Source organism: Eleutherodactylus coqui, chromosome 3 (genome assembly GCF_035609145.1).
Source record: "Eleutherodactylus coqui strain aEleCoq1 chromosome 3, aEleCoq1.hap1, whole genome shotgun sequence".
In the NCBI taxonomy this organism is placed as follows: Eukaryota; Metazoa; Chordata; class Amphibia; order Anura; family Eleutherodactylidae; genus Eleutherodactylus; species Eleutherodactylus coqui.
The window spans coordinates 41,697,926-41,723,326 of record NC_089839.1 but is presented as its reverse complement, the minus strand read 5'-3'; the positions used below and the strand labels follow the sequence as shown (position 1 = coordinate 41,723,326).

Genomic DNA, 25,401 nt, shown 5'->3' with positions numbered 1-25,401 from the left:
GATTCCCTATGATGTTGTGTTGTTAATAATCTTAAAGTACTTTGCATATATTTTTGCAAATAACCGGATTAGCATTTTCTCAGCGTAAGTATACCGAATTTTTCATCAACTTATTTACCTCCTAATTCTCTGCTTACTGAATTGTCTTGGCCGCCCGCGCTGACGCTCTGCTTTCCTTTTTCTATCACTTATTTATAAGTTCTTTCCTCCTGTCTATGCAGTTTTAAAGAGATCCATGTAATACGATGAATATCTTCTATGGAACCAGTGGCTGGCGCAATAAACCCCCAGATATAGCGATATGAGTGATTCTAATCATATAATCGTCAACATAATCCTATAATAAAGCCAGAATCGTTGAACATCTGTGCTAATATACAGTTAATGGTCTAGTCAGACTGTAAGTAGGCGTCTTCTGTTGTAGCAGAGCTGATTTTGTCATGTGGAAGAACTTCATGTGATGTTGCAGTGTGTTATTATAAACTTTAAAGGCACAGTTTCAGCTCTGCTACATATCTATAAACACAATTAGACCCAAGTAGCACCATAAATAGGATGTAGAATCGGATCTCCAAAGTTTTAGGACGACTTCACACAAGTGTATTTGTGCACCCGATAAGCAGAGAATAAAATCCACTGATTTCAATGGGTTTGTATTTATATACTTTTTTTCGCACGCGCACAAAAAATAGAACCTGCTCTATTTTTGCGCACATTTGCACACCGAAGGTACCCATAGAAGTCTATGAGAGGGTGCAAATGTGTGCAATACAAAAGGGTATGTGTAAAACACATCCGTAAAAAAAAAAAACACTCACCCGTGTGAATCCGCTCTCAGGGCTCATTCACATGAGGAGCTGGGCGCGCAAAAATCACGCGATTGAAAAACATGCGGCTCTTAGAACTAATGGTTTCCTATGGGAATGTTCAGATTCCTTCATTGGTTCTAATAGCCGCACATTTTTTAAGCCCGTGATTTTTGCGTGCCTAGCTCCTCGTGTGATAGAGGCCTAAGGGTACATTCACACAGGGGGAGTGTGATTTCGGGCCAAGAAACTCTGCCCGATTTCGCACTTACCAACGTGCGTTTTTCACGCCGAGGCGTTTTTCATTCAAAAGTTTTTTGCATCACTTCTGTGAAATTGCGATCCGCAGGCGTGTGTTTCACGGGCGTCAGAGGACCGCAAGTGTTTCCCATTGATTTCAATGGCACTTGCGTGCACCTCGCACGGCATGCAATGTCTTTGGAGGTCCCATTGAAAGTAATGGGCGAGGCGTTCCGAGGGGATGCCAAAAACTAGAACATGCTGCAACTTTTATCCTCATGGGGAAAAAATTACATATGTGAATAAGTCCATTCGTGCAAGTTTCGTGTATCTCGCAACGCCAAAATCTCGCCCGTGTGAATAAGCCCTTAGAGGGAAGTTTTGCACTTACACTTCTGTAGCATCTTTGGGGATATCCTGGGGGACATGCTCCACATCTCTTCCCTGGCAGGTATAGATGCTGTTGGAGTAGTGACAGCCCTGGCAGGAGTAGAAGAGTAGCAGCGCACACAGGTAGCCCAGGAGCCTCATGGCTGTGTACAGCTCAGGACGTGGCTGGCTTCCCATGCAGTGAGAGATTCCCGTGTTCTGCAACAAGTGAGTTAAGTCCGCCTTCGGACGGAGCCAAGCCCTGGAGTGCTGAGTAAATAATTCATTTAGTAGGATACTATTTAGTAACTAACGTCTTGGTGACGGTGTCCAAAAAAGTAAAAAAAAAAAACAACAACTCCATCATCACAACGACCTTGCAGCACAATTGGAGAGATTAACCGCCTAGTTTACATCATGAGCCGCGAATAAAACACGGAACTTTTTTTTCAATTCCCAAACAATTTGTTTATCAGGAGTGTCAGATGTCCTTGAGCTTCTGCCAGGATTTCATATGGGACTTAAAGGGACAGTACCCTAAAATGACGTGAAAAAAAAATCTACAGGGCTATTTTAATTAGGGTCCCTTTAGCGTAAGCGCCAAAGTTCTCGCTGCAGCACAACGTATTTGTGCATGAATGAGGTTGGATGAAGTAATTTTGCACCCATTAGGGCGGAATCACGCGTGTGCGTTTGCGTGCATAATATTTGTGCGCGCAACATGTACAGAATAGAATCCATGGTTTTCAATGGGGGGTTGCGCAAATGTGCACCTGATACCAGCGTAGTTGCACAGTACCCTGCACCATTTTGTGGGAAATCGGAGTTTGAATGGGGGAAAGAAATTTCCCTCGTTCATGCATAAGTTCGCTCTGTTCCAGCATGCGTAGTTGTGCATACGGTCTTCTGTATTCACCCTGTAATCAATGGCTCTATTCTCTGTCTTTGGTGCATGCAGATATTCTGTGCGCAAATACCAGCACAAACATGGTGGTGTAGAGGAAGCCCTTACTAGAGGTGTCCAGAGGTCTCTAGTGGAAAAACCAGAGGACTGAACCCAAGAAAGTTGTTATGTATGCTCAGTGCCGCTACAAGAGGTATATGTGTCTCTGTGCCCAAATAATATGGCATAGGGCGGTTTCAGATGAGGATATGCGAAATTGTGCACACCTCAGCACAACGTATTTGGGGCTTAAGTAGATGAACGTGATACGCCACGATAACGCAGAGAGCAGAACTCATTGATTTCAATGGGTTCCTTCTTCACTTTTTTCACCCCGTTGTTTTCGTGGGTGCAACAAAATGAGACCTGCCCTATCTTGTGCATGATTGCGCACCAAAGAGCCCTATAGAGGTCTCTGGGAGGTGCACAAATACGCACATCTGCCCACGTAGGTATGTGCTAAATGCATCAAATACCCGCTATCACGGACACCGCTTTAAGCTATTTAGCTGTTTAAATTAGGACAGGGTGATGCCCCCACTCGTGTGAATGAGCGGTGCCTATGCAGATTCGCTCTGTACTTGCGCAGGCACGAGTGCTAAATACAATTGGACCTAAACAGGTAAAAAGAAACATAGGTTAAATTAATAGCTCAGTCCTAACATAGCAAGCAAAACAGACGGAGCGCCATTGTCCAGTACACATTACATCACTTTCTGAAAAGTCAACACAAGCCGCTTTAGTAGCCCCTCCAATTCGGAAGGATTTGGTACAGAATTTGAGGGGGTTAAGGCCGATGGCCAAAAGGCAATGCCAAAAGATGGATTGGAATTGGAATCTAGTCAGAGAAGAATATCGGAATGGACTAGGAAATTAGTGTGGCAATTTTGGAATCGTGGGTAATTTTCAACAAAATTAACAGGGCAAGAAGGACTATCAACTGCATACAGGGGATCCATGAGCTTCTGGTGAAAACATAAATTTTTGAGCAACGAATCCTCAGACAGACCACACCACAGATAGAACAACATTGTCAGCCAAGAAACTACCCGGGTGATGTGCCGATGGAAAAACCAACTCTCCAATGTGAAGGGTGGTGAAAAAGCCAAGAGTTAAACCGAACATAAAAAGAGAAGACTTATACTGGGATGAAAGAACAGTGTAAATGGTAATGGCCAACTTTCAAAGTAACTAGTGCGAAACAGGACAACAACACTCCCTCATCATGTGTTCCTTTCTCAAACCTTTTAACGCCTGGCGAATAATAAAATGTTTTGTAACGTTGGACTAACACAAAAGCTGAAAACAGAAGGTGACGCCACACAAACGACGCTGGGCAACCAGACCCAATACCCCTAAACTGTACAAGTGCAGCAAATAATCCAGTTACTTCCAGGAGCAACTGATCTGACTCGGAGACATTCCTATTGCTAACCTGAGACAGGCATTGCGTCCGTGCCTTACCAGGATGTTGCCAGGCAGCAGGAGTGACTGATGACCTAAGCAATGGCATCACTCCAGATCCACCAATGACCATAGATAATCTGGCACTGTTGGCCTTCCAGCTCTGCCAATGGTTGTAAATTCTGGTATTCCTACCAATGAAAATGTGATAAGGCATCAGCCACTTTATTTTTCATCCCTAGGACATGACGGGCCCAGAACCAGATATTCCACTCCAACCACCTGAGAACCAAATGTCTGAAACGGGACAAAACTGGAAAGGAAGAAGGAGACAAACAGTAAACCACATGGACTATGGCCAAATTATCCATCCAGAAACAGACCACTGCCACTGACCACTGCCACCACAACTCCAGCAGCATGAGATTCTTACAGAGGCCCAACTACAACTACGTTTTGGGCCAGGACCACAGCACCATGCATTTTAAAAGATAGAGGAAACCCCAATGACCCTGAGGCACCTGGGAATAACTGGAGCCCTCCATGAGATACCTCGGGGGCTTGCAGATAGGTACGGCCTTTGTAGGTTCGTAGGAATTTCAGCCACACTCGCAAATTGGCCTTCAATGGTCTGGAAAGCTGAACAACATGTCCTGGGGCCTTAGCCCCCCGGAGGCCAAGGAAAGTCGATAAGAAAAAATTCGGCCCATAGACATTACTGGGCAAGCAAAGACCAAAAGACCTAGGAGGGACTGTATCTGTCGTAGGGTGACCTTTGCAGCTGAACAAAAACCCTCCAACAGATCCAACAACCGCTGTATCTTATTCTGTGGCAAGTTAAAGAGCATTTGAACTGAATCGATTTTAATGCCGATAAAAGAAAGGGGTGTAACGGGACCGTCAGTCTTCTCAGCGGAAAGTGGGACCCCAAAACATTCCATGAAGAAGCGAAAACTGTCCAAAAGGAAGCCACATCTAACACCATTAGCAGGGGCAACAAGCAGAAAATCATCTAAGTAATGCATAATGAAATTGGAATAGGTGTCATATTGAACCACCCATTCAATGAAAGAACTAAATCTTTCGAAAAAAATGGCATAAGGTAGAACAGCCCAAGCAAGTATCAAAATAATACTGCCCATCCACACAGCAGCCCAGCAAGTGGTAGCAATTTGGTGAACCGGCAAAAGGCAGAATAAATTCTATGTCCTATTTTGCCAGAAGGTCAAATGGTCTCTCGTATTAGGCAAACTGCTCGATCATAAGACACATAGGACACGGATGCCTTCTCTGGCAAAATACCATCGCCAACGGAACTACCCATTGGGAGAGATAGGTGATGAATAAGATGGAATTTACTATGTTCCTTCTTGGGGACCAAACTGAGAGGAGACACCCAGAAATAGGAAAAGGAGGTGAAGAAAAGGGGCCCTACAATCTACCTCCGGGTGCTACTCTGCGAATTTCATATTGCATGAGAAAAACATATCTCTTTGGAAATGGAATGGAATAAAAAAGCCCAAACTAAAACCAAATCTAAGCTGAGCCACGTTCTCCTTTTCAGCGTACAGGTCTAGCCATGGTTCCATCTCTTCTACACTCACCAGAGTCTTTTTGCTTCTGTTGGCTGGGAGGCTTTTGAGACTGCTTTCCTGGGTACCGAGGGCAACGTTCTGAAGCATGGGCACCCCCGCAGGAGGAGCACTTTTGTTAAATTTTGCATAGGTCGAAGAATCGGCAATGGTCCTTGTTGAAGAGCCAACAGGTTCCTGGGCACCGGATGGCCACTGGCCCTTGAGAAATGGGATTTTTCTTTTGAGAAACCATGAAGCGAGGCCAAATGTCTGTTTTCTTAACACCTCAACCCATCTAAAACTGTACAGCCAAATGCCTCTGGAACGCCTCATCATATCTCCACCAGGTAGAACCGCCACGAGACTTTTAGGAGTTGTACACCATGTCCATATAAATGAACGAGTCTGAACAGTTTTCCGGATGCTTTTGGTCCCTGATACAACGCAATACTGAGAAAGCTTGAAGACAATTATTCATTGTTTTTGCTACAAGAGCCTTCCTGCCAAATGGTTTATTGTTGCTCCATATCTTTTCCCTAGTCTCATCCAAAAGAGAACTCAGTGAGTTCATCCCACAGTACAGGGCATCTCTGTGGGCCTTGGCTGACCCAACCTGCTCAGGTTATTGGGCTGATGAGGAAGGGGTAGTGGAATGTATCCAAAAATTCCCACAGGATAGCGAACAGATCGGAACCATTACCCCCACCACCCCCACCTCAAGCCCCAGCATAATGGAACTCACCAGAAACTGCAGGGGAAACTGCCTGTGATGAACGGTCTGCTGGCCACCAGAAGTCACCCAATAAGGATAGGGAGCGCCATTTGGACGACCTGGAAAATGAATGCCTCTGCAAGGCTCTGGAACTGGCCTAGACTGCCTATGATTGTGCATCAGAGATCCACAGTGGTTACGACTGTGATAATCTCGGGAAGGTGAGGAATATGGTGATCTGTGCCTGTCACAGGACCTATGCGAACAAAACTCACAGGATCGTGCAATGGAGGATGATGGAGGGGCCTGAGAGGGCAAAAAACCCTGATCAGTAATGCACATCTCCTAGGCATCATAGGAAACCACAGAGCCACTTACAGTAGCTGCAGGGGTGGGGGCATGGGCCCTGCTTGTATCCCCTGTAGGCAGCACAGCTGCAGGGGAGGTACTAGATGCAGGAGTAGATGCCCCTGTAGAAGGACCAGAGGACTCCCCAGTGGACTGCAATAAGCCTTTTAAACCAAGCCTGTGGCTGCTGGGAACGGGAGGTAAAATTCCACTTCCCCTGGGAGGGAAAGCATGTTGGACAAATTAACCCCTTCACAGCTGATGCATTAGCACAGCTAAGGGGTGGGAGGGAGTAAAAGAGGGAGTGAGGGCGACGAAGGGGTCGGTGCCGAAAAGCATGGGGGTGTACACTCCCACTAAACCAACAGTCTGGGGGCACTCTCCCAATGCAGTTGCACACAATGCAATCCCATGGGGCTTTTGGTATGCAAATATGCAGGAAAGTAGAACAGATATCATTTTTTAGCATGGCATGAAATGCGCACAAAAAAATCATTAATGTGAGCAAACCCATTGACATAAGTGGGTTCTATTGTCTGATTATTGCACTGCTAATTCTATAAGTGTAATGTGTGGCACAAATATGTCAATGTGAAGCCACCTTGAGGGCTCCTTACGGATGATTTTGTGCATGAAATTGCTCAATCGAATCCCATAAATTGATTTCAATGGATAGCGGCGATCATGTAAAGTCCAAAAAACGTGTAAAAAACAGTTTTAAAAGTTTAAGTTTCATCTGAAGAGAGATCTCACGGGGGCCCGCGGTATGCAGTCCCTGATAACGTGATTGCTGTTATCCAATGAATAATACATAGCATGATAGGCTGAAGGGAGACAATGTCTTTCTAGTTCAGCCTGTTTCCACCCCACTTGTTGATCCAGAGGAAGACAAAAAAAGCCCAATGAGGCAAAAGCCAAATTAGAACATTTCGGGGGAAAAAATTCCATCCTGGCTCAATAATGGCAGTCAGAATACTCCCTGGATCAACGTTTGGAAAGTTCCTACCTGACTCCAAGACCTGGATCAACAACCCCGCTGGTTATTTAATTACACTCACATTAGCAGGTCGGAATTACATAATCACAGAAAACAGCACGCAACATGTTGTATTTTACCGTAGATATATGCAGCCCATATGCTGCTACACTGTGTACGGGCTGTGGGTACCCACGTCATTGCTAAGCAATGGCGTGGAGATATAAACAAAAAAAGGTGTACTGCGCATGACCGCCTGTGTGAGTACGCAGTTATACCCAGTACATTACACCGGCGTACACAGCGCCACGGCCAGGCTCAAAGCTGGGATCTCATGTGAATGGGCCCTCAGGGAGAAGAGCTTCATAAGGACTCGTTCACACAGGGACCTAATTGCGCAAAAAATTACAGCTAACTGTGCCAAAAATTGAGTGAATGGACGTTTTTCCTCCATTGAGTCCTGAGCCTCAAAAGTTGGAAAATCGCCCATTCACACGATAGGGAGCTGCGTGTTGCACAAAAAAATGTGCTGCTGTTCGGAATTCCCTCAGTCGGTAGCAATCCTCCTAATGACTTCTAATGTCTTCAATACAGGCACCCGTCTTCTTTTCCAAGCCTTGGACGCGGCTAAACTCCCCCCTCCCTTTTTTCCCAGCTCACATAGGAGTCTATAGACACTCCTGCATTTTGCGCACCACAGATGGGTCACAACATATATTTTCATGCAGCAGGGAATTTCAGTCACTGATGTTATATTTTTTTAGTTGCGATTTTTTTGTGCGGCTAAAATGACTTTATCTGAACGTTTCCATAGGAAACCATTGGTTCTAATAGTCGTGGGGGTTTTTTTTGCGCGTGTAAATTAGCTGCGCAAATTCCCTCATGTGAATGAGCTCTAATGCACTGAAATACAAAGGCACCATACAGCAACATCTTCCAGCAATAGAAGGACGGCTTCGCATTTGTGTGCAGTGAACAGAACCCATTCTGGGGGGGATGCATATGCAATATGCAAGGAGATGCACAATACGCTGTGCAACTCCACTGGAGAACAACATATCAGGAACTCATTAGACTAAATAACCATTAAATCAGGGTGTGTTTGTCTGCAGCTCAAGTTAACATGTCCTGCAGGAACAAAAAACGCAGTTGAATACATTCGCTATTGCGCATATGCTTGTGTGAAGCCACCCTCAGGCTGGGTTCACACAGGGCGCATTTGCTGCGGTTTTGCCGCAGTTTTTCCATTGCGGTTTGCCGCAGAAGAACTGCTTCACAATGTGCATATCTTATGCGATTAAACATGGCCTTAGGCTAAATAGCCTTTTAAATCAGGACGAGGTGTATTGCTTGTGTGTGCACAAAAAGTACATTATAAGACATGTGTGCAAATCAACCTCATTGATAGCGATGAAGCGTGCGCATTAGTGCATACGATCGTGTATAGGAGCTCCAAACCATATAAAATCGAAGGAAATCACAGTACCCCACATTTTGCTTCAGATATAAAGGCCCATTTAGACCCAACGATTCTCGCTCACAAATCGCTAAAAGCCGTCTTTTGAGCGAGAATCGTTGGGTCTAACTGCACTGACATCGTGAAGTTTTCATTAACAAGTCGTTCATCGTTGTCTTTCAGCAAGCTGTAAGACAAAGATGAGTTTTATCAGTGCCGCTCGCTGAGTTCTCAGCGGGTAATCACTGATACTACTGTTTCAGCTGGTATCCCGCTCGGAGAACACAGCCGGAGTAAGAAGAACACAGCACTCCAGCTGTCTTCTGTGTACCCCGCTTGGAGCGCTCATCTGTATACCAGCTGTGTGCTCCCAGAAGACAACAGCTGTATACAGAAGACAAGCAGCCCCACTTGTCTTTTGCATACCCCGCTCGGAGCGCTTTGCTGTATACCAGCTGTGCGCTCCATGATCACAGCCGGAGTATGCAAAAGACAGCGCTCCAGCTGTCTTATGTATTCCCACGCTCAGAGCACTCAGCTGCATACCAGCTGTGCGCTCTGAGAAGACAACAGCTGTATGCAGAAGACAGCGGGCCCGCTTGTCTTCTGTATACCCTGCTCGGAGCGCTCAGCTGTATAACAGCTGAGCACCCTGTGAAGACAACAGTTGCATGCAGAAGATAGCTGTCCCGCTTGTTTTCTGCATACAGCGTGAGCCTTCATTTACACAGTTATGCAAAGTGAACCCTTAAAAATTTGGAGCGATCATCTTGACGTGTAAATGCACACAACAATTATCGCTCAAAAGATGTCTTTGTTTCTCAATGGGCCTTAAGGCGGGTGCAACACTTGAAGCATAATAGGTCTTTGTTCCTCATTAGAGTTATACAAATGGACGAAAACAGTCATTTTTTGCATTAAGTCAAGAAAATTCTTAAATTACATCCTCCGGCGGTGGAACATGAGTTATGATATGACACCAGTAATAAACATATTCTTCTAAGGGTGGACGCTCACTGGCGATTTTTTCTTTCTTGCGCTGCGAGAGCACGAGAAAACTCTCGCGTCGCAGCGCAAGAAAGACGCCGGTATAGAAGCGGCATATCGCTAGTGGTTTCAATGGGGCCAGCGGCAGCAGCGCTAGCCCCATTGAAAACATAGGGAGAATGCCGCGGACTTCTGCCACAGCTGTGACAGCTGTGGCAGGAGTTTCCTTTCCTGCAATATCTTAGCTATTCATGAATGAATAGCTAAGGGCTATGTGTCATTGGCTGAGCACTCAGCCAATCGCTAAGCACTAGCTGCTATTGGCTGAGCCCTCAGCCAATCTGCACAGCCCTTTCAGGAGGCGGAGATTTTTAAATCCCCGCCTGCTGAAAGAGCTTAATAGCAGTGCAGGGGACCAAGCAGGAGGACGCGTCTGAGCGCCCAAGAGGTGAGTAATTTAAAAAAATTTTTTTTACACTTATTGCTGATTATCGGGGAAGGGCTTATATTTCAAGCCCTTCCCCGATAATCTTGGCAGAAACCATTGCTTTCAACGGGAAAGCAATGGGATAGAATGCCGCGGACGTCTGCCACAGCTGTCACAGGGACTGCGGGCAGCTGTGGCAGAAGTCCCCGGCATTCTCCATCTCTTTTCAATGGGGCTAGCGCTGCTGCTGCTGGCCCCATTGAACAGATTGGCGGTATCCCGGCGTGATGCCGATATTTCGCCGTTTTTTTTCTTGCACTGCGCTGCGAGACTTTAACTTTACTCTCGCAGCGCAGTGGAGAAAAAAAACGCCAGTGGGTGTCCACCCTAAAAAGAACAGATCAACAACTCATATACCGTCCAGAAGTACACAAACTTTTCGGCTTATTTAACTTTGGACGACAATAGAGTCAAACAAGCAGCTGCTATTCTTGGAATGTATTAACTCTCCCTTCCCAGCCGATGAAGGCACTCCGTGTTCTGTCTGATTGCACTTTGTTCTTTACCTTATTTTATGTTCCCTAAGTGATTAAATGCAATCTTTTTGTCATGAGTTGCGCTCATTGTTCTTTTGTTGGCTTGTCACCACATTGTACATATCTAATAACTGCTTCTATAAGATGAAGCGTGTCTTTGTTCAGGAAAAGAAAAAGGTACACAAACTTTTTACATTTAAATGGACCCTGTACAGTGCCTTGTGAAAGTGTTCACCCCGCCACTCCCCTTCGTGTTTTGCCTGTTTTATTGCATTACGACCTAGAAATAAAATGTATTTTGGGGAGGTTGTCCTGTTTGACTTACACAACCCAAACAATTATTTTTAAAAAAAGGGGGGGGGGGGAGTACAGAGATATTACTATGCATTGGATCTTGTTCACAAATGAGCGTGGTTTTAGCGCAGTATAGGTGTGCAAAAACATCACATCTAAACTGCACTAAAACATTACGCGAGCGTTCAATTTTTCACGCACAGAAGACTCCAGCTCACTGGAGTAGCTTGTTGCTTTAAAAAAGTGCAGCTGCTCCAGGGGGAGAGAAAGAAGAAGCCCTGCATGGCTTTGGGATTTCCCCATAGCAGAGAGAGACAGAGCGGGGTTATTGGGGATTAACACATAGCAGGAAGAGAGAGCGCAGAGTTATTGACCCATAGTCCCGCTGTGTCTCTCCCTGCTATGGGTTAATCCTCCATAGCCATGATCTCTCTCTTCCTGCTATGGAGATCCCTGAGAAATATCCCCAAGGTGCAGAGAGAGAAGGGGCAGGGCTACAGGGGATCCTCGATGGATATCCCTATAGTGAATAGGAAGGAGGCGGAGATAGAGAGAGAGGGTGAGGATAGAGGTCTCCTCCCTGTCATTTCCCAATTGCAAGTTCAGCGGGGGGGAAGGGCCAGACTAGAGGGTGGATCCGTCTAGCTCTGCCCCACTTTCAGTGAAGCCCTTTTACCCCGCTCCCCTGTCACTCCTAGCTATGGAGGAATTCTCCACTGCTTACAGAAGGACATATTAAACTGGCTGCCCAGAAGCACATTTTAAATATCCCACAGTAAATTACAGTTAGTCCCCGCGGGGATTAAGGGAACCCCCAGGTAGATGAACGGAACCCTCGTGGCTTCCCCTCATCCCTGTGGAGACTAACAGGAGTTTACATTTAAAATATGCTTCTGTGTGTAGCGGCGCCACTAGAATCCTCCTAATGACTTGTAATCTTCTTTTCAGAGCGTTGGACACAGCTACACTCCAGCTCCCATAAGAGTCTATGGAAACTCCTACGCATTGCGCACCAAAGACAGGTACTATGTTTTCTCACAGCACGGACCTTAGATGTGGGCACAGTAGCCACACATGTCCTATCTTTTGAAAGTGCGAGTTTTTCGCGCATCTAAAATTTCTTCATCTGACTGCTTCTATAGAAAACCATTGTTTCACAAATCACAGTGGTATGAAGTATCTATATTTTTTATAGGTTGAGGCCGTCACAGATATAGAGTTAAAAAGAATACATTTTATTAGTAATTGATTTAAAAAGTCAAAGCCTACCAACAAAAAAAACCGTCACATAGAACATATAGTGACAGGACAAACAGTTAACATAAAAAGGGAGGATCTTATGGGGGTAAGGGAGGGGGGAGTATATCTACAGTTCCCGTGTAGCCCTCCAGAGGTCCTCAGGAGTCACTTATATAAGATGGTTCACTATTGTCCCATACGTATGTTGGTGTGGACATTTACACTATGTCTGTTTTGGTGTATGGATGCATGAGGTTCTGGGTGAGATTCCTCTGTGCCTGTAAGTGTGCAGACACCAGGTGTGAACAATGTCTTGTTCAGTGTTTGTTAGTTGGTGTGCAGGCACCTGGTGTGAACAATGTCTTGTCCAGTGTCTATTAGTTGGTTTGCAGACACCTGGTTTGAGCAATGTCTTGTTCAATGCCTGTTGGTTGATGTGCAGACACCTGGTGTGTATTGTGTTGTAAGTTCCTGTGTCTGTAGGTGTGCAGACGCCTAGTGTGCATTTTTTCCTAATCTTGTGTTTCTGCCTATTGTTACCTACATTGAGACAGTTGGTCCCTAGGTTCCAACATTGGACTATCTTTATTGAGACGATCGCCCCGCTTGTAGCCAGGGATTCCTTTCCTTGGTTTAATTATCATGTTAGTGTAGGGACTCACAAGATAATGGGGACTTGTGAGCTTATGTACTTTGGCCAAAATACTAAGTACTACCTCGTATTAATTGATATTTCCATCTGTCTTGCTGTTATAGTACTTTTGGTAAGCATTTGAGTATTTGGCCACTTGGTGATGTTGTAGGAGCTATGTCCCTGTTTTCCCTTTGTTGCATGCACATTCGGTTTATTCATGGTGTGAACAGTGTCTGATATGTGTGTATAACCCTTCCTGTTTCCCATTCAGCCTTAGGTTGCATTCATGTTGGTCGCTGGTCCATGGCCTGAATAAATGTAACACTTAGCAACATCTAAACACTTCGATTTTAGCCTATTCTTCTATGTGAAACTGCTCCAACTCCTTCAGGTTAGTTAGGTAGGGTTAATGTCCAGCAGTCTTCACATTCTACCACAGAGTCTTAGTTGGATTGAGGTTTTGATTAGACTATTCCAAGACCTTTCTATGTTTCTCCTACACCCCTCCAGAGTAGCTTTAGCTGTATGTTTAGGGTCTTTGTCCAGCTGGAAGGTGAACCTTCTTCCCAATCTGACATCTCCTGCTCACTCAACCAGCTTTTCCTCAATAATTGCCCTGTATTTAATTCCGCCCATCTTTCCTTCATTCTTGACCAGTTTTCCATCTCCACAGTATGATGCTCCACCACCGTACTTGCACTGTGGGAATGGTATTCTTGGGGTGATGGGCAGTGTTGGGTTTGCACTACACATAGTGTGATGGTCAAAAAGTTTAGTTTTAGTCTCATCTGACCAAAGAACCTTGTTCCAAGAGTTTGGGGGACTTCCAACATTTTTCTTTAGGAAATGTTTTCTTCTGAAGGTGCTTCCACAAAGTCCTGCCCTTGTGGAGTGTACAGCTTATTTTGGTCCCGTAAATGGATGGATCCATCACTTTTGTGGATCTTTGGTGCTCCTTCAGAGATATCGTTGGTGTCTTTTTTGAGTCTCTGATTTGGGCCTCATGTCCACGGGCGGATCGGATTCCGCATGCAGGAGCCCGCAGCGAAATCCGACCCGGCCCGAGCAATGGAGTTTTTTTTTTCTTTCAAACTCCTGCTTTCCCGCGGAATCTGCAGCCCATCCACAATTTAATTATGGACTGGCCGCGGATCGGACGGCTTCCATTGACTTCAATGGAAGCTGTCCATGTGGGATCCGCAATGAAATTGAGCATTCTGCGATTTTTTTTCTGGACCTAAAGGTCCTCAAATCAAATCTGCATGCTTTATTTCACTTGTATCCCTATGGGTGGCTTGATTTGCAGATCTTATGCGTGGCAAATCAGATCCACCTATGGACATTGGGCCTAATACTCTCCTTGCTCAGCCTGTGAATTGGGTGGGCTACATCTCTTGTGGCTCCGTGGATGCTTAAAGTTTGGGATATTTTTATATAGCTTATCCTGATCTATTCTTTTCCACAACTTTGTCTCCGACCTGTTTGGAGAGCTCCTTGATCTTTATGCTGCTTGCTTATGGTGTCGCAGACTCATGAGCCTTTCAGAAAAGGAGTATTTATTCTGACATCATGTGACAGATCATGTAATACTAGAAGTCTTTTCTTCATTGCAAAAGCATTGTATGGTGTTATATGATATGCTGACCTGATGAAGGACTGATTCCCAGTTCAGAACATGTAGAGTATGATATTTTAACCCCTTAGTTATGGACCTATTTTGTAACTTAATTACCAAGTAACTTTCATTTTTGCATTGCAAGAGCCAATGAAAAGCATGCATCAAAGATAGGACAGATCTTTGCACGGAGCCGACATGCGAGTTTGCATTTGCATGTCCTATCTTTTTTAGATGTGCTAAATCAGCACATCCACCAAGCGCTCATGCACTAAACAGCGCTCGCCTGAGTGAGGCCTTAGGCTGGTCTCACAAGACTGGATTTAAATTGCAGAATCCGTGATTGTCATCCACACGGACGATCCATGGTATTCTGCACACCTTAAAAAAACAGAACATTCACATATCCGCTCAGATTGCGATTTCTGAGAGTGGAAATAAAATCACAGCATGTTCAATTTTTGTGCAAACTCTGCACAAATGGCTTTTTTTTTAAGTCAATGGAAGCTGTCCGACCTGTGTCATCGCCTTTTTTAAAAAAAAAATCTCTTCTGCGCATAACCGACAGCGAATATCCATGGTCATCTGCAGTAAAGAAATTACAGGTTCATGGAGTGCATGCGGAATCTGACCTGTCCGTGTGAGATCGGCCATAGTGGGAAGAGTTATAGTTCTTATTGATACCATTTTGGACTGCTTTTCATTGTGTTTTTTTTTTTGGGGGGGGGGAAGGGCACAAACAAATGAAAAATAGTAATTCTGGCATTACTTTTTTAAAATTATTTTTATGCCGTTCACCATGCAAGATAAATAAAGCAATATTTTCATTGTTCGACATTTTATGACCTTGGTAATAGCTATTATGTGTTGGTTTTTCTTTTTTATTGTATCTTACAAACTTTTTTGAGCTTTTTTTTACACTATTAGTTACCCCTCAAGAGAACTTGAAGATGTGACTGTTCAATTGCTAAGATAGTACACTGCATTACTTACGTAGTGCATTATACTATGCCGATGACATCAGTCTATTACACTTTGCCAGAGGAGGGGTCTAATAGCCTGAATTAAATGGTGTACTGACCCACTTTTTCTCCAATTCCATTGGCCAAAAAGTGTACCGATTCACTCTATATCCAATTCCATTGGCCAAAAAGTGTACCAACCCACTCTATATCCAATTCCATTGGCCAAAAAGTGTACCAACCCACTCTATATCCAATTCCATTGGCCAAAAAGTGTACCAACCCACTCTATATCCAATTCCATTGGCCAAAGATTGTACCGACCCACTCTATATCCAATTCCATTGGCCAAAAAGTGTACCGACCCACTCTATAACCAATTCTATTGACCAAAAAGTGTACCGACCCACTCTATATCCAATTCCATTCGCCAAAAAGTGTACCGACCCACTCTATATCCAATTCCATTGGCCAAAAAGTGTATTGATCTACTCTATATCCAATTCGATTGGCCAAAAAGTGTACCGACCCACTCTATATCGAATTCCATTGGCCAAAAAGTATACCGACTAACTCTATATCCAATTCCATTGGGCAAAAAATTTACCGACCCACTCTATATCCAATTCCATTGCAGTCACTGATTTTGGTGAGAGAGAATTGGAGTTGGCAGTAGTACTGTTCATTTTGCCTAATCAAAGGTGAGCACAACAATTGAAATAGTTTTTCTACTACATATTAGTGCACTACAAATGAAGCAACTGCCTCTTTTTTTTCAATTACATAATTAAGAGTAGCACTGTTTTAGGGAAGAAAAAGTGGATCCACCAACAACCTGGCATATGTCTAGATGTCAGCTTTTTAAAGAAAAAGGAGTATAAAAATAATGTATTTCCCTGTCAATACAATAATGCTTAGATGAAAAGCTTCTGTCCGAAGCCGTCATCCGCTGGCCACTACACAATGAATTTATGTTTAGTATTCATCGTACAGACAAAGGGTTTGATTGAATTATTTTTAAACCACTTGCTGTTTGTTCTCTGGCAGCTCCCGTACTCCATCCGTCAATCACCAGCCAATGATTTATGACATTACGCTTCCTGTATTTAGCAACGCTTATTTAGAAAAGAACATTCTAGTCATTGGAGCACACAGGACTGTCACAGCCGGAATCCACATTTTACCTTAACAGAACATTTTGCCTTAATAGTTACCCTGAGTATTCCTTGAAATGTAAGTTAATTCATGTAAAGCTAGGGGGAATAAGAAGACTGACTACTATACGCTGAGCTGATGGAAACAAGCTAAATCTCCAATAAATGACTTCTTGAGGGCATATGGAATGAATTAAACATTGTGGTATTTCAGTTATCATTCACCATTCTATATGAACATTCATAGTATAGATTCTGAGATCCTTATCATCTTAAAGAAAATCTGTCACCATGTTTTTGCAGTCCCTACTAAGGCCTCATTCAGACAAGCGTTTTATTTTGTGCCCCCCAAAAATGCGCTGCACGGATGTGCAAAATGCGTGTGACTGAAGCTCCGTGCTACTGGAGCAGCTGTGGTTGTAGAAGCACAGCTTCTTGACGAAGGTCCCCTTATCACTGAACACTGTGACAGCACTGCCACAGTGTTCAGTGATGAGGGGACTGCAGCGGGGATGAAATAATCACCTGCCACAGCTGTCACAGAGGACTGCAATGGTATCCCATTGCTTTCAACTGGGCCGGCGCTGCTGATACCCCATTGACAGCAATGGGATGCAGGCAACCCATGCAGTGATTTTCAGGGAAGGGCTTGAAATGTATGACTTTTTATTGTTCCATTGATGGGGTTGTGTAAAGGCTTCTTTTTTGCAAGATAACCCATAGTTTTTATTGACAACATTTTGGATTATATACAATTTTTTCATGGAGACAGGCTGATGAAAGAAGCACAGTTTTGGCATCGCATATTTATTTTCTGATGGTGTGCAGGATAAAAAATACATTATTTTAATAGGTTAGACTTTTACGATGTGTCAATATCAAGTTTTTTTATATTAAAGATGGGATACAGTTTTTTTTTTACTTTTAATATTTTTTGTAATAATTAAAAAAAACTTATTTTTAGTCCCCATAGGGGACTTGAACTAGTGATCACTCATAAAATATACTGCAACGCTTCAGTATTGCAGTGTAATGTATTTCAGCATGACTTAATAGGCAGGATTACATAACAGATCTGTGTGCTCCTAAGCAAGCTCCATAGAAACCCTACAGTGAGAGATTGCACATGTGCATTCTTTTGTGTTAAGGGATTAATTTCATACAAAATATACAATGAAATGCCTCACAACAGCAAAAAATGTCACATATATAAAAGACACAGTAATAGTAACATAGTAGTATTTTATTGATTGATGCGAGTAACTAGTTACCGCCTCTATTACGTCACCAATAAACAACACTAATCAGCAGATAGTTTTTATAATGTAGTGCTATAGGGTAAAGATTATGGTGAAGACCATTAGCCATCCTAGTGTAGGTTCACACCATCTTTGATTTCTGTGAGACAGGTTGGCTATATTATTCATATGGGGCCTCCTGACTCTTCTACAACAGATGATGTCAAGAGAGAGAAGGGTTGAGCATGCAGAATTTCAATGTCTGATTCTTTTGGTCTCATGGAAGATAAGTTGCCAAGCTGAGAATGTAAGTGTAATAGTAGGGTGGGTTGGGGGGTGGATAGCCGGTGGTAGTATGAGTGTCTGGTACACAGATATTGAAGATGCACCTTAAAAGCTGAATATATAGGGGTGGGCAAAAATATGGAAACACCATATGAAATGCATGCCTTAAAGGGGTTGTCCCGCGAAACAAAGTGGGGGTATACACTTCTGTATGGCCATATTAATGCACTTTGTAATGTACATCGTGCATTAAATATGAGCCATACAGAAGTTATTCACTTACCTGTTCCGTTGCTAGCGTCCTCGTCTCCATGGTGCCGTCTAATTTTCAGCGTCTAATCGCCCGATTAGATGCACTTGCGCAGTCCGGTTTTCTTCTTTTCTCAATGGGGCCGCTCGTGCCGGAGAGCGGCTCCTCGTAGCTCCGCCCCGTCACGTGCCGATTCCAGCCAATCAGGAGGCTGGAATCGGCAATGGACTGCACAGAAGAGCTGCGGTCCACCGAGGGAGAAGATCCCGGTGGCCATCTTCACCAGGTAAGTAAGAAGTCACCGGAGCGCGGGGATTCAGGTAAGCACTGTCCGGTTTTTATTTGTAACCCCTGCATCGGGTTTGTCTCGCGCCGAACGGGGGGGCTATTGAAAAAAAACAAAAAACGTTACGGCGCGGGACAACCCCTTTAAGTTACATGGGATTATAAATCATGTTCCACAATACTACCAGCTGTATCAAAAGGGCAGCTTAGTGCCAATAATTAAAATGCCATGCGGATCCCTACTAATAGACCAGGATCCATACATGTGTACTACAGCGGAGTTAATAGATGGTGCTGCAGTTGTTGTGTGATGCAATAATCAGTATAACAGCGTCAAGCTGATGGGATTCCCACTCAATCAAATTGTTGGGGCCCGTATGGTGGGTAACTCTGTAACGAAGGTACAGAAGTTTTAGCTGTATCACGCGGCATAGTATTCAACAAACCCCAGTGTGAACGTAAATGTGTGTTGAGTAACAATGACAGACAATCATTACGTAGGGTTGTGATGAAAAAGAAGCTAATTTCAGCTGAGGTATTTGGTGTTTCCATACTTTTGTCCACCCCATGTAACATATTAACAAATTTTCTTTTCACAGTATCTATAATGAATCTTCAGTACAAAATGCAATGCAACCTTTCCAAAACTCCACCTTTTTGAGAAGACCATTATCGTATGCACTCTATATTGGCCTCTTCTTTGAGAAGACCACCTTTTAGAGTGTCAATGCATTTTCTCGTAGCCATGTCAAAGAGTTTTCTCTATATAGTGGAATCTCTCCAATATACTAGCTCTTTGAATAGGCCACCCCTGACCTAAATATATTTTTCTGTGATTGATTTTCAATTCTTAGCGGATTACCCTTGTTGAAGACAATCTTCAAAGCAATTTTGAGTCATCTTTAAAGAGTTTTAGTCTACAGTACTATTTGGACTAGGATTGTGGTACTAGGATGGTTATTACACTGCATCTTTTTTGTCTTTTCTTTAAAGGTTGGAATGCAGGAACCTTTACTAGAGAAACACTATACAATAAAGGAGCAATCCAAATAGGAGTGAAAAATGGTCTTTAAGAAGGGCGATCCTCTTAAAGTAGAGAGTCATTACTCAACAGCCTTGAAATGAATGATAAAGGTGAACATTGGATACTTTTCTCCAGTATTTGCATGATTTTATGCATGCCCCTGAAACACCCTTATGGATGTCCTTTTCTGCTAATCCATTCAATTTTTCCATGATCAATGTTTTGTTGGGTGGATACTGTGTTATATATAAAGCATAGTATCCACCATTCACAAGAGGTGATGGTCATAGCTCACCTCCTTACCTTCCACAGTGACCTATGCACAGGTCAGAGAGCATGCCCACAAAACTCTACCAAAGAAGACAATGAGTTAGCTCTAGTCTACAAATTTATTTGGTTGACTTAGCTGCCTTAACCCCTTTAGTGGCACGCCCAGAAAATCTCCAGGGCTTGCAGCACTGACCATGCAGTTAAACGAAGATTTCTGTGGATAGCTCTAGTGCTGAAATGTGCAGAGCACTGAGCTGTTATCTGAAATCTTCCAGGGTTTAAAATTGCATTGTTGACTCATTTAAAAAAAACCTGCCCTGTGAGGGATGACATGGTAATAATAAACCTGCCACTGAAGGGGTTAGAGCATGTCACTGAATACTGTGAAGGTGACTGTCTGGTTTCAGAACAAAATTCTGTCCCGGACAGAGGGTGGAGGGGGTATGTTATCTATAGATTATATTCTCGATGGAAGCTCCTTTCTGCCAGTCCTGGGTGCCATTTTTAAAATAATCATACATAGCACATTGATAGTGTTACCTGCTGTGAGACTGGTCAGTGCTTTCTGTTTTATGAGTGCTTGTCAATCACAGAGAATTACATTGTATAATTAGAAAATGGAGGTGGCCATCTTAGCTAACCGAAAACAGCAGATAAAATCAGCAGAATGGAGAGACATCCAGGAAGATCATCTACAGGTAATATAATCTGTTCCACCCCTTAGGCCGCCCTCACACAGGGCGTTTGCAGAAACTCAGCGTTTTGCAACGCTGCGTTACTGCAGATTCCGCCCCGTTTCAGCAGCGCTGGCATATTTTTTGCCAGCATTTTGGCTGCGTTTTCAGCTCGGCTGAAAACGCAGCAAAGAATGCTGATAAGAGAAAAAAAAAAAGCAATACTCACCTAGCCGCTGCAGTCCGGGTCGCGGCCGCTGGTCTCTGCCGCTGATCCGGGCTTCCTCGGCACTCCCAAGTCTATTGCCGGAGGCCCGGTTTGAGAACCCCGCCTCCGGCAATAGAGTGCTGTGATTGGTTGTCGGTGCTTGCTCGATGCCCAATCACAGCCCTTCATTGACTGTCTCAGCCAATCAGAGCTTGCCGGCGCTGATTGGCTGAGACAGTCAATGAAGGGCTGTGATTGGTTATCGGCACGGTCGATGCCCAATCACAGCACTCTATTGCCGGAGGCAGGGTTCTCAAACCTGGCCTCCGCCAATAGGCTTGTGAATGCAGGAGAAGCCCGGATCAGCAGCAGAGACCAGCGGCCGCGACCCGGACTGCAGCGGCTAGGTGAGTATTAACTTTCCTTTTTTCTCTCTACCTAGCTGGGGCAGAATTTCGGGATAGGGCTTCTATTACAAGCCCTTACCCCGAAAATCGGCGAGCGGTTAACGCTGCCAAAAACGCGGCACCAAGTGTTGCCGCGTTTTCAGCAGTGCTAAAACCGTTGCCCATTCATTTTAATGGCCGACGCAGGGCTGAAAACGCCCCAAAATAGAACTTGCATCGCTGTCAAAGCACAGCGTTGGAAGGCGCTGCGTTTTCAGCCCTGTGTGAGCAGCCCCATTGAAATGAATGGGAGTGTTGTACAGCATTTAGCGCTGGGCTGAAAAGGCAGTGCTAAACGCTGTATAAAACGCCCTGTGTGAGGGAGGCCTTAGTCCTGAGACAGAATTTTGTCCCAAAACTGGAGGATCGCTTTACTAGCATCTGATTCAAGATGGCTGCACCCATAGTCATAAAAGTGAAGAGTGAAGGACCAGGATGAGCTGAGCACAAGGCAGGCAGAAAGATTCCACTGCAGGCAACTTAGTTGCTTTATTGCGGGGGCCACACATTTCGGCATCAGAATGATGCCTTCATCTGTCCACTTGGTACTTGTGACCACAAAGGCATCATTCCAATGCCGAAACATGTTACTCTTGGAAATACTTGGAACTAAATTATCTGCAGTGGAGTTGCTCTTCTTGCCTTGTGCTTAGTACCTCCTGATCCTCCACTTTTATAGGCAAATGCATGGAGGTGGTATCCCCACAAGGACGGAGGAGGCTGCAGCTGTTACATACACCAGCACAACCATCTCAGGTTAAGACCTTTTATTGAACCTATTCTTTTAACCCCCTTAAGGGCCAGACTGTTTTGTACCTTAATGACCAGATACTTTTTAGGGATTTTACTCGTGGTGGTTTTACTGCCCTATTTTTTTTCCTTCAGCTACCAAAATTATTTTTGCTGTGTTTTTTTTACTGTGACATATAGGGTTATTTTCTAAAATCTTTTTCACTGACTTCCCCCCCCCCCCCCCCCATTTTTTAGTTTTTTGGGGTAAAACGCTTAAAAAAAAGATTTTTTTTTTTAACATTTACAGTGATTTTTGTTTAAGATTAGTATATTTATGCTAAAATAAAGTATAACAATGGGTTCTGCATTTTGTTTTATATGTTTTGATATATGCATGGTTTTGGATTACAGGGTGCAGACGGCGACAATTTTGGTTGACGTTGGCTTTTGGTTATTTTCTTTTTTACTCTGTAATTTTTTTCTTACTTAACTCTAGTAATTATTTAATTATCTATGTTCTCCATTATGTCATATAAGACCTCTGGTGGACATTCACATGTTTTTTTTATTTTTTATTTGCCACTTTTCCGCTGTAGCTGGAGCATCCATAGGGGCAGCGTCCCAAGGAGACCCAGTTACAGGAGAAAACATCTGCTGCAGTGACAATAGTCCCTAATAGAGCTGATCAGGGTCTGCTAGGACCCTGTAGCTCTTCTGTGCTAGGGGATCCTCGCAGTCACATGACTGCTTGCATAGTGGGAGAAACACTTCCACTTTTAGTTTTTAGTACATAGAGCTCATTGAGCAATGTATAACCAGGAAAGGAGATGGCAGACAGGGTTAAAAACTTCTCCTTCAGGTTCTCAACTGTGACTAAGGGTGCATTCACACGAGCATGTGCGTGTGCGCAGTGGCGTAGCAAGGTCAGGTGGTACACGGTGCAGAAAATTTTTTTGTCACACCCCGCCAAAAAAAAAAAATATTAAATGAAGAAAAGACAAGATACTTACAGTTGCAAGTGTAATTTTCCGGTTTATTTACTTAACATTGTAATCAAAAACACTTAAAAGCTTTGACTCCTAACTTTGTTCCCTGAAAATTTAGAATTTGCACCATCAAAATCAATTCCTTTTGCTACTTTGTTTTAAACTGACAAGATGGCTAAGCCAGAGCGCCGAGCCTGACTCATAGTGGAGCTAAGAGCTCTTGATTAATTTTAGTTTTGAACAACTCCTCTCACATGATGCTACTGAAACACATAACGTTAACAAGAATCTTAAAGGAGATGTCCCGCGCCGAAACGGGTTTTTTTTTTTTTAAACCCCCCCCCCGTTCGGCGCGAGACAACCCCGATGCAGGGGTTAAAAAAACCACCCGCACAGCGCTTACCTGAATCCCGGCGGTCCGGCGTCTTCATACTCACCTGCTGAAGATGGCCGCCGGGATCCTCTGCCTCCGTGGACCGCAGCTCTTCTGTGCGGTCCATTGCCGATTCCAGCCTCCTGATTGGCTGGAATCGGCACGTGACGGAGCGGAGCTACACGGAGCTACACGGAGCCCCATAGAGAAGAGGAGAAGACCCGGACTGCGCAAGCGCGGCTAATTTGGCCATCGGAGGGCGAAAATTAGTCGGCACCATGGAGACGAGGACGCTAGCAACGGAGCAGGTAAGTATAAAACTTTTTATAACTTCTGTATGGCTCATAATTAATGCACAATGTACATTACAAAGTGCATTATTATGGCCATACAGAAGTGTATAGACCCACTTGCTGCCTCGGGACATCTCCTTTAAGTCTAAACTGATAGTCACAGCTTACCACCTCCCCCTCCCTGCACAGGTGACAGTGCATGATGGAAAAGTATTCTATAGAAATTATTAGGTCAGTTCTGCAGTAAAGCATCTCTCTAAATATTGTGAACTGCAGTAAAGACAAGATGGCCGCCCCGTAGTCATGTACAGACAATAGAATAAAAAGAAAACCTATAATGAGAAAATAAAAATACAAAAAAAAAAAGAGATAAAATGGAATATGTTTCACTATCTAGTTCTCCTAAGTGAAAAGAATACAGATGATAGATTTCCTTTAAGGCTTTCCTGAATGATCAATTTTCCGGTGATTCCCCCCCCCCCCCCCCCCCCCCCGCCCAAAATGGATTCTAACAGACACAAGAGTTTTTCACAGATGTTTTTTGGGTGGTGATTATTTATTTACTTATGTTTAGCATGCATTTTTTTCTGCCATTATTCATGGAGACGTCTAAGCAAAAACATTAAAAAAAAGCCCAAAAGCAGACAGTGACCCACAGTGTTCAGTGACAAGGGGACTCTCGGCGGGGAATATTTACACGCACCACGGACCTATGGTGCACACGTTTCCTATCTTTTACAGGTATGTGCGTTTGCACACCTGTAAAATACGGACATGTGAACACACCATAGAGAACCAATGGTTTTAAGAGATGCATGGTTATGTGCGCACAATCTCGCTCGTCTGAATCCACCCTTAGTCCTTAAGTTGCTGACCTAATACCCTACACATAGAACGCTTGTTTTTGCTCTTATATATTGTATCAATAGTCACGTAGACAAAAGAATTTTAAAAATCTACAATCAGAATATAGAAATAATTTAGAAAAAAGTATATGTTTCACTATCTGGTTTTAATTGGTAACAAAAATATAAAGGATGCATTCCTTGTAATAATCTTTGTGTGGTACCTTTGAAAGAGCAGAGGGGAGAGGCTCCTGCTGCAGACAGTTGCTGTAGAACCAGGCATTGGATTGTGAGAAGGGGACACAGGGGGCACATCTTATCTCCTGGGATCTGTAGAGAAGATTTCTTTACACATTCCCAAATTGAAATTGCAATATTAACCCTTTCCCATCCAATTTGTACCCTAGTTTTCCTAGAGGGCTTACTCTTTTTCTGCCATTATATAACGGTGCTATATGCTGGCTAAAGCCAGTACTGCGTGAGGTGACTCATTGGATAGGCTCCGACAGCAGGGAGGCTGGCAATATACAGTAAGAGAACCCCGACGGATGTCTTCCAACATCGGAGCTGTACAGCCTTAAATCATAATGTCTTCAAACGTCAGACAGTGGATTGGAAGGGGTTAAGAGACAAAACAGAATTGAAGGAATGGAGGAGACTAAGGGAAGAATGGTTGGGTTTGTTATTTTGTGTGTGTATATATTATGATTAGTGGTCTGTTACAACAGAGATGTTAGTGAAATATGGCAGTCTTCTTAATAATCCCAACAGCCCATTAAAATTGGAAGGACCACAGTGCGAATTATTTGCTTTTAT

The 25,401-nt window shown here is 43.8% G+C and overlaps 1 protein-coding gene across 1 annotated transcript in view; it reads right to left on the bottom strand.

Moving 5' to 3' along the window:
• The window catches only part of FSHR (follicle stimulating hormone receptor), a 146,414-nt gene extending 144,837 nt beyond the window's left edge, over window positions 1-1,577 (bottom strand). The window contains exon 1 of the mRNA XM_066594844.1: window positions 1,438-1,577. Within this exon, the coding sequence (XP_066450941.1) occupies window positions 1,438-1,577 (140 nt within the window). The remainder of the gene's footprint in view (window positions 1-1,437) is intronic.
• Window positions 1,578-25,401: the final 23,824 nt, after the last annotated feature.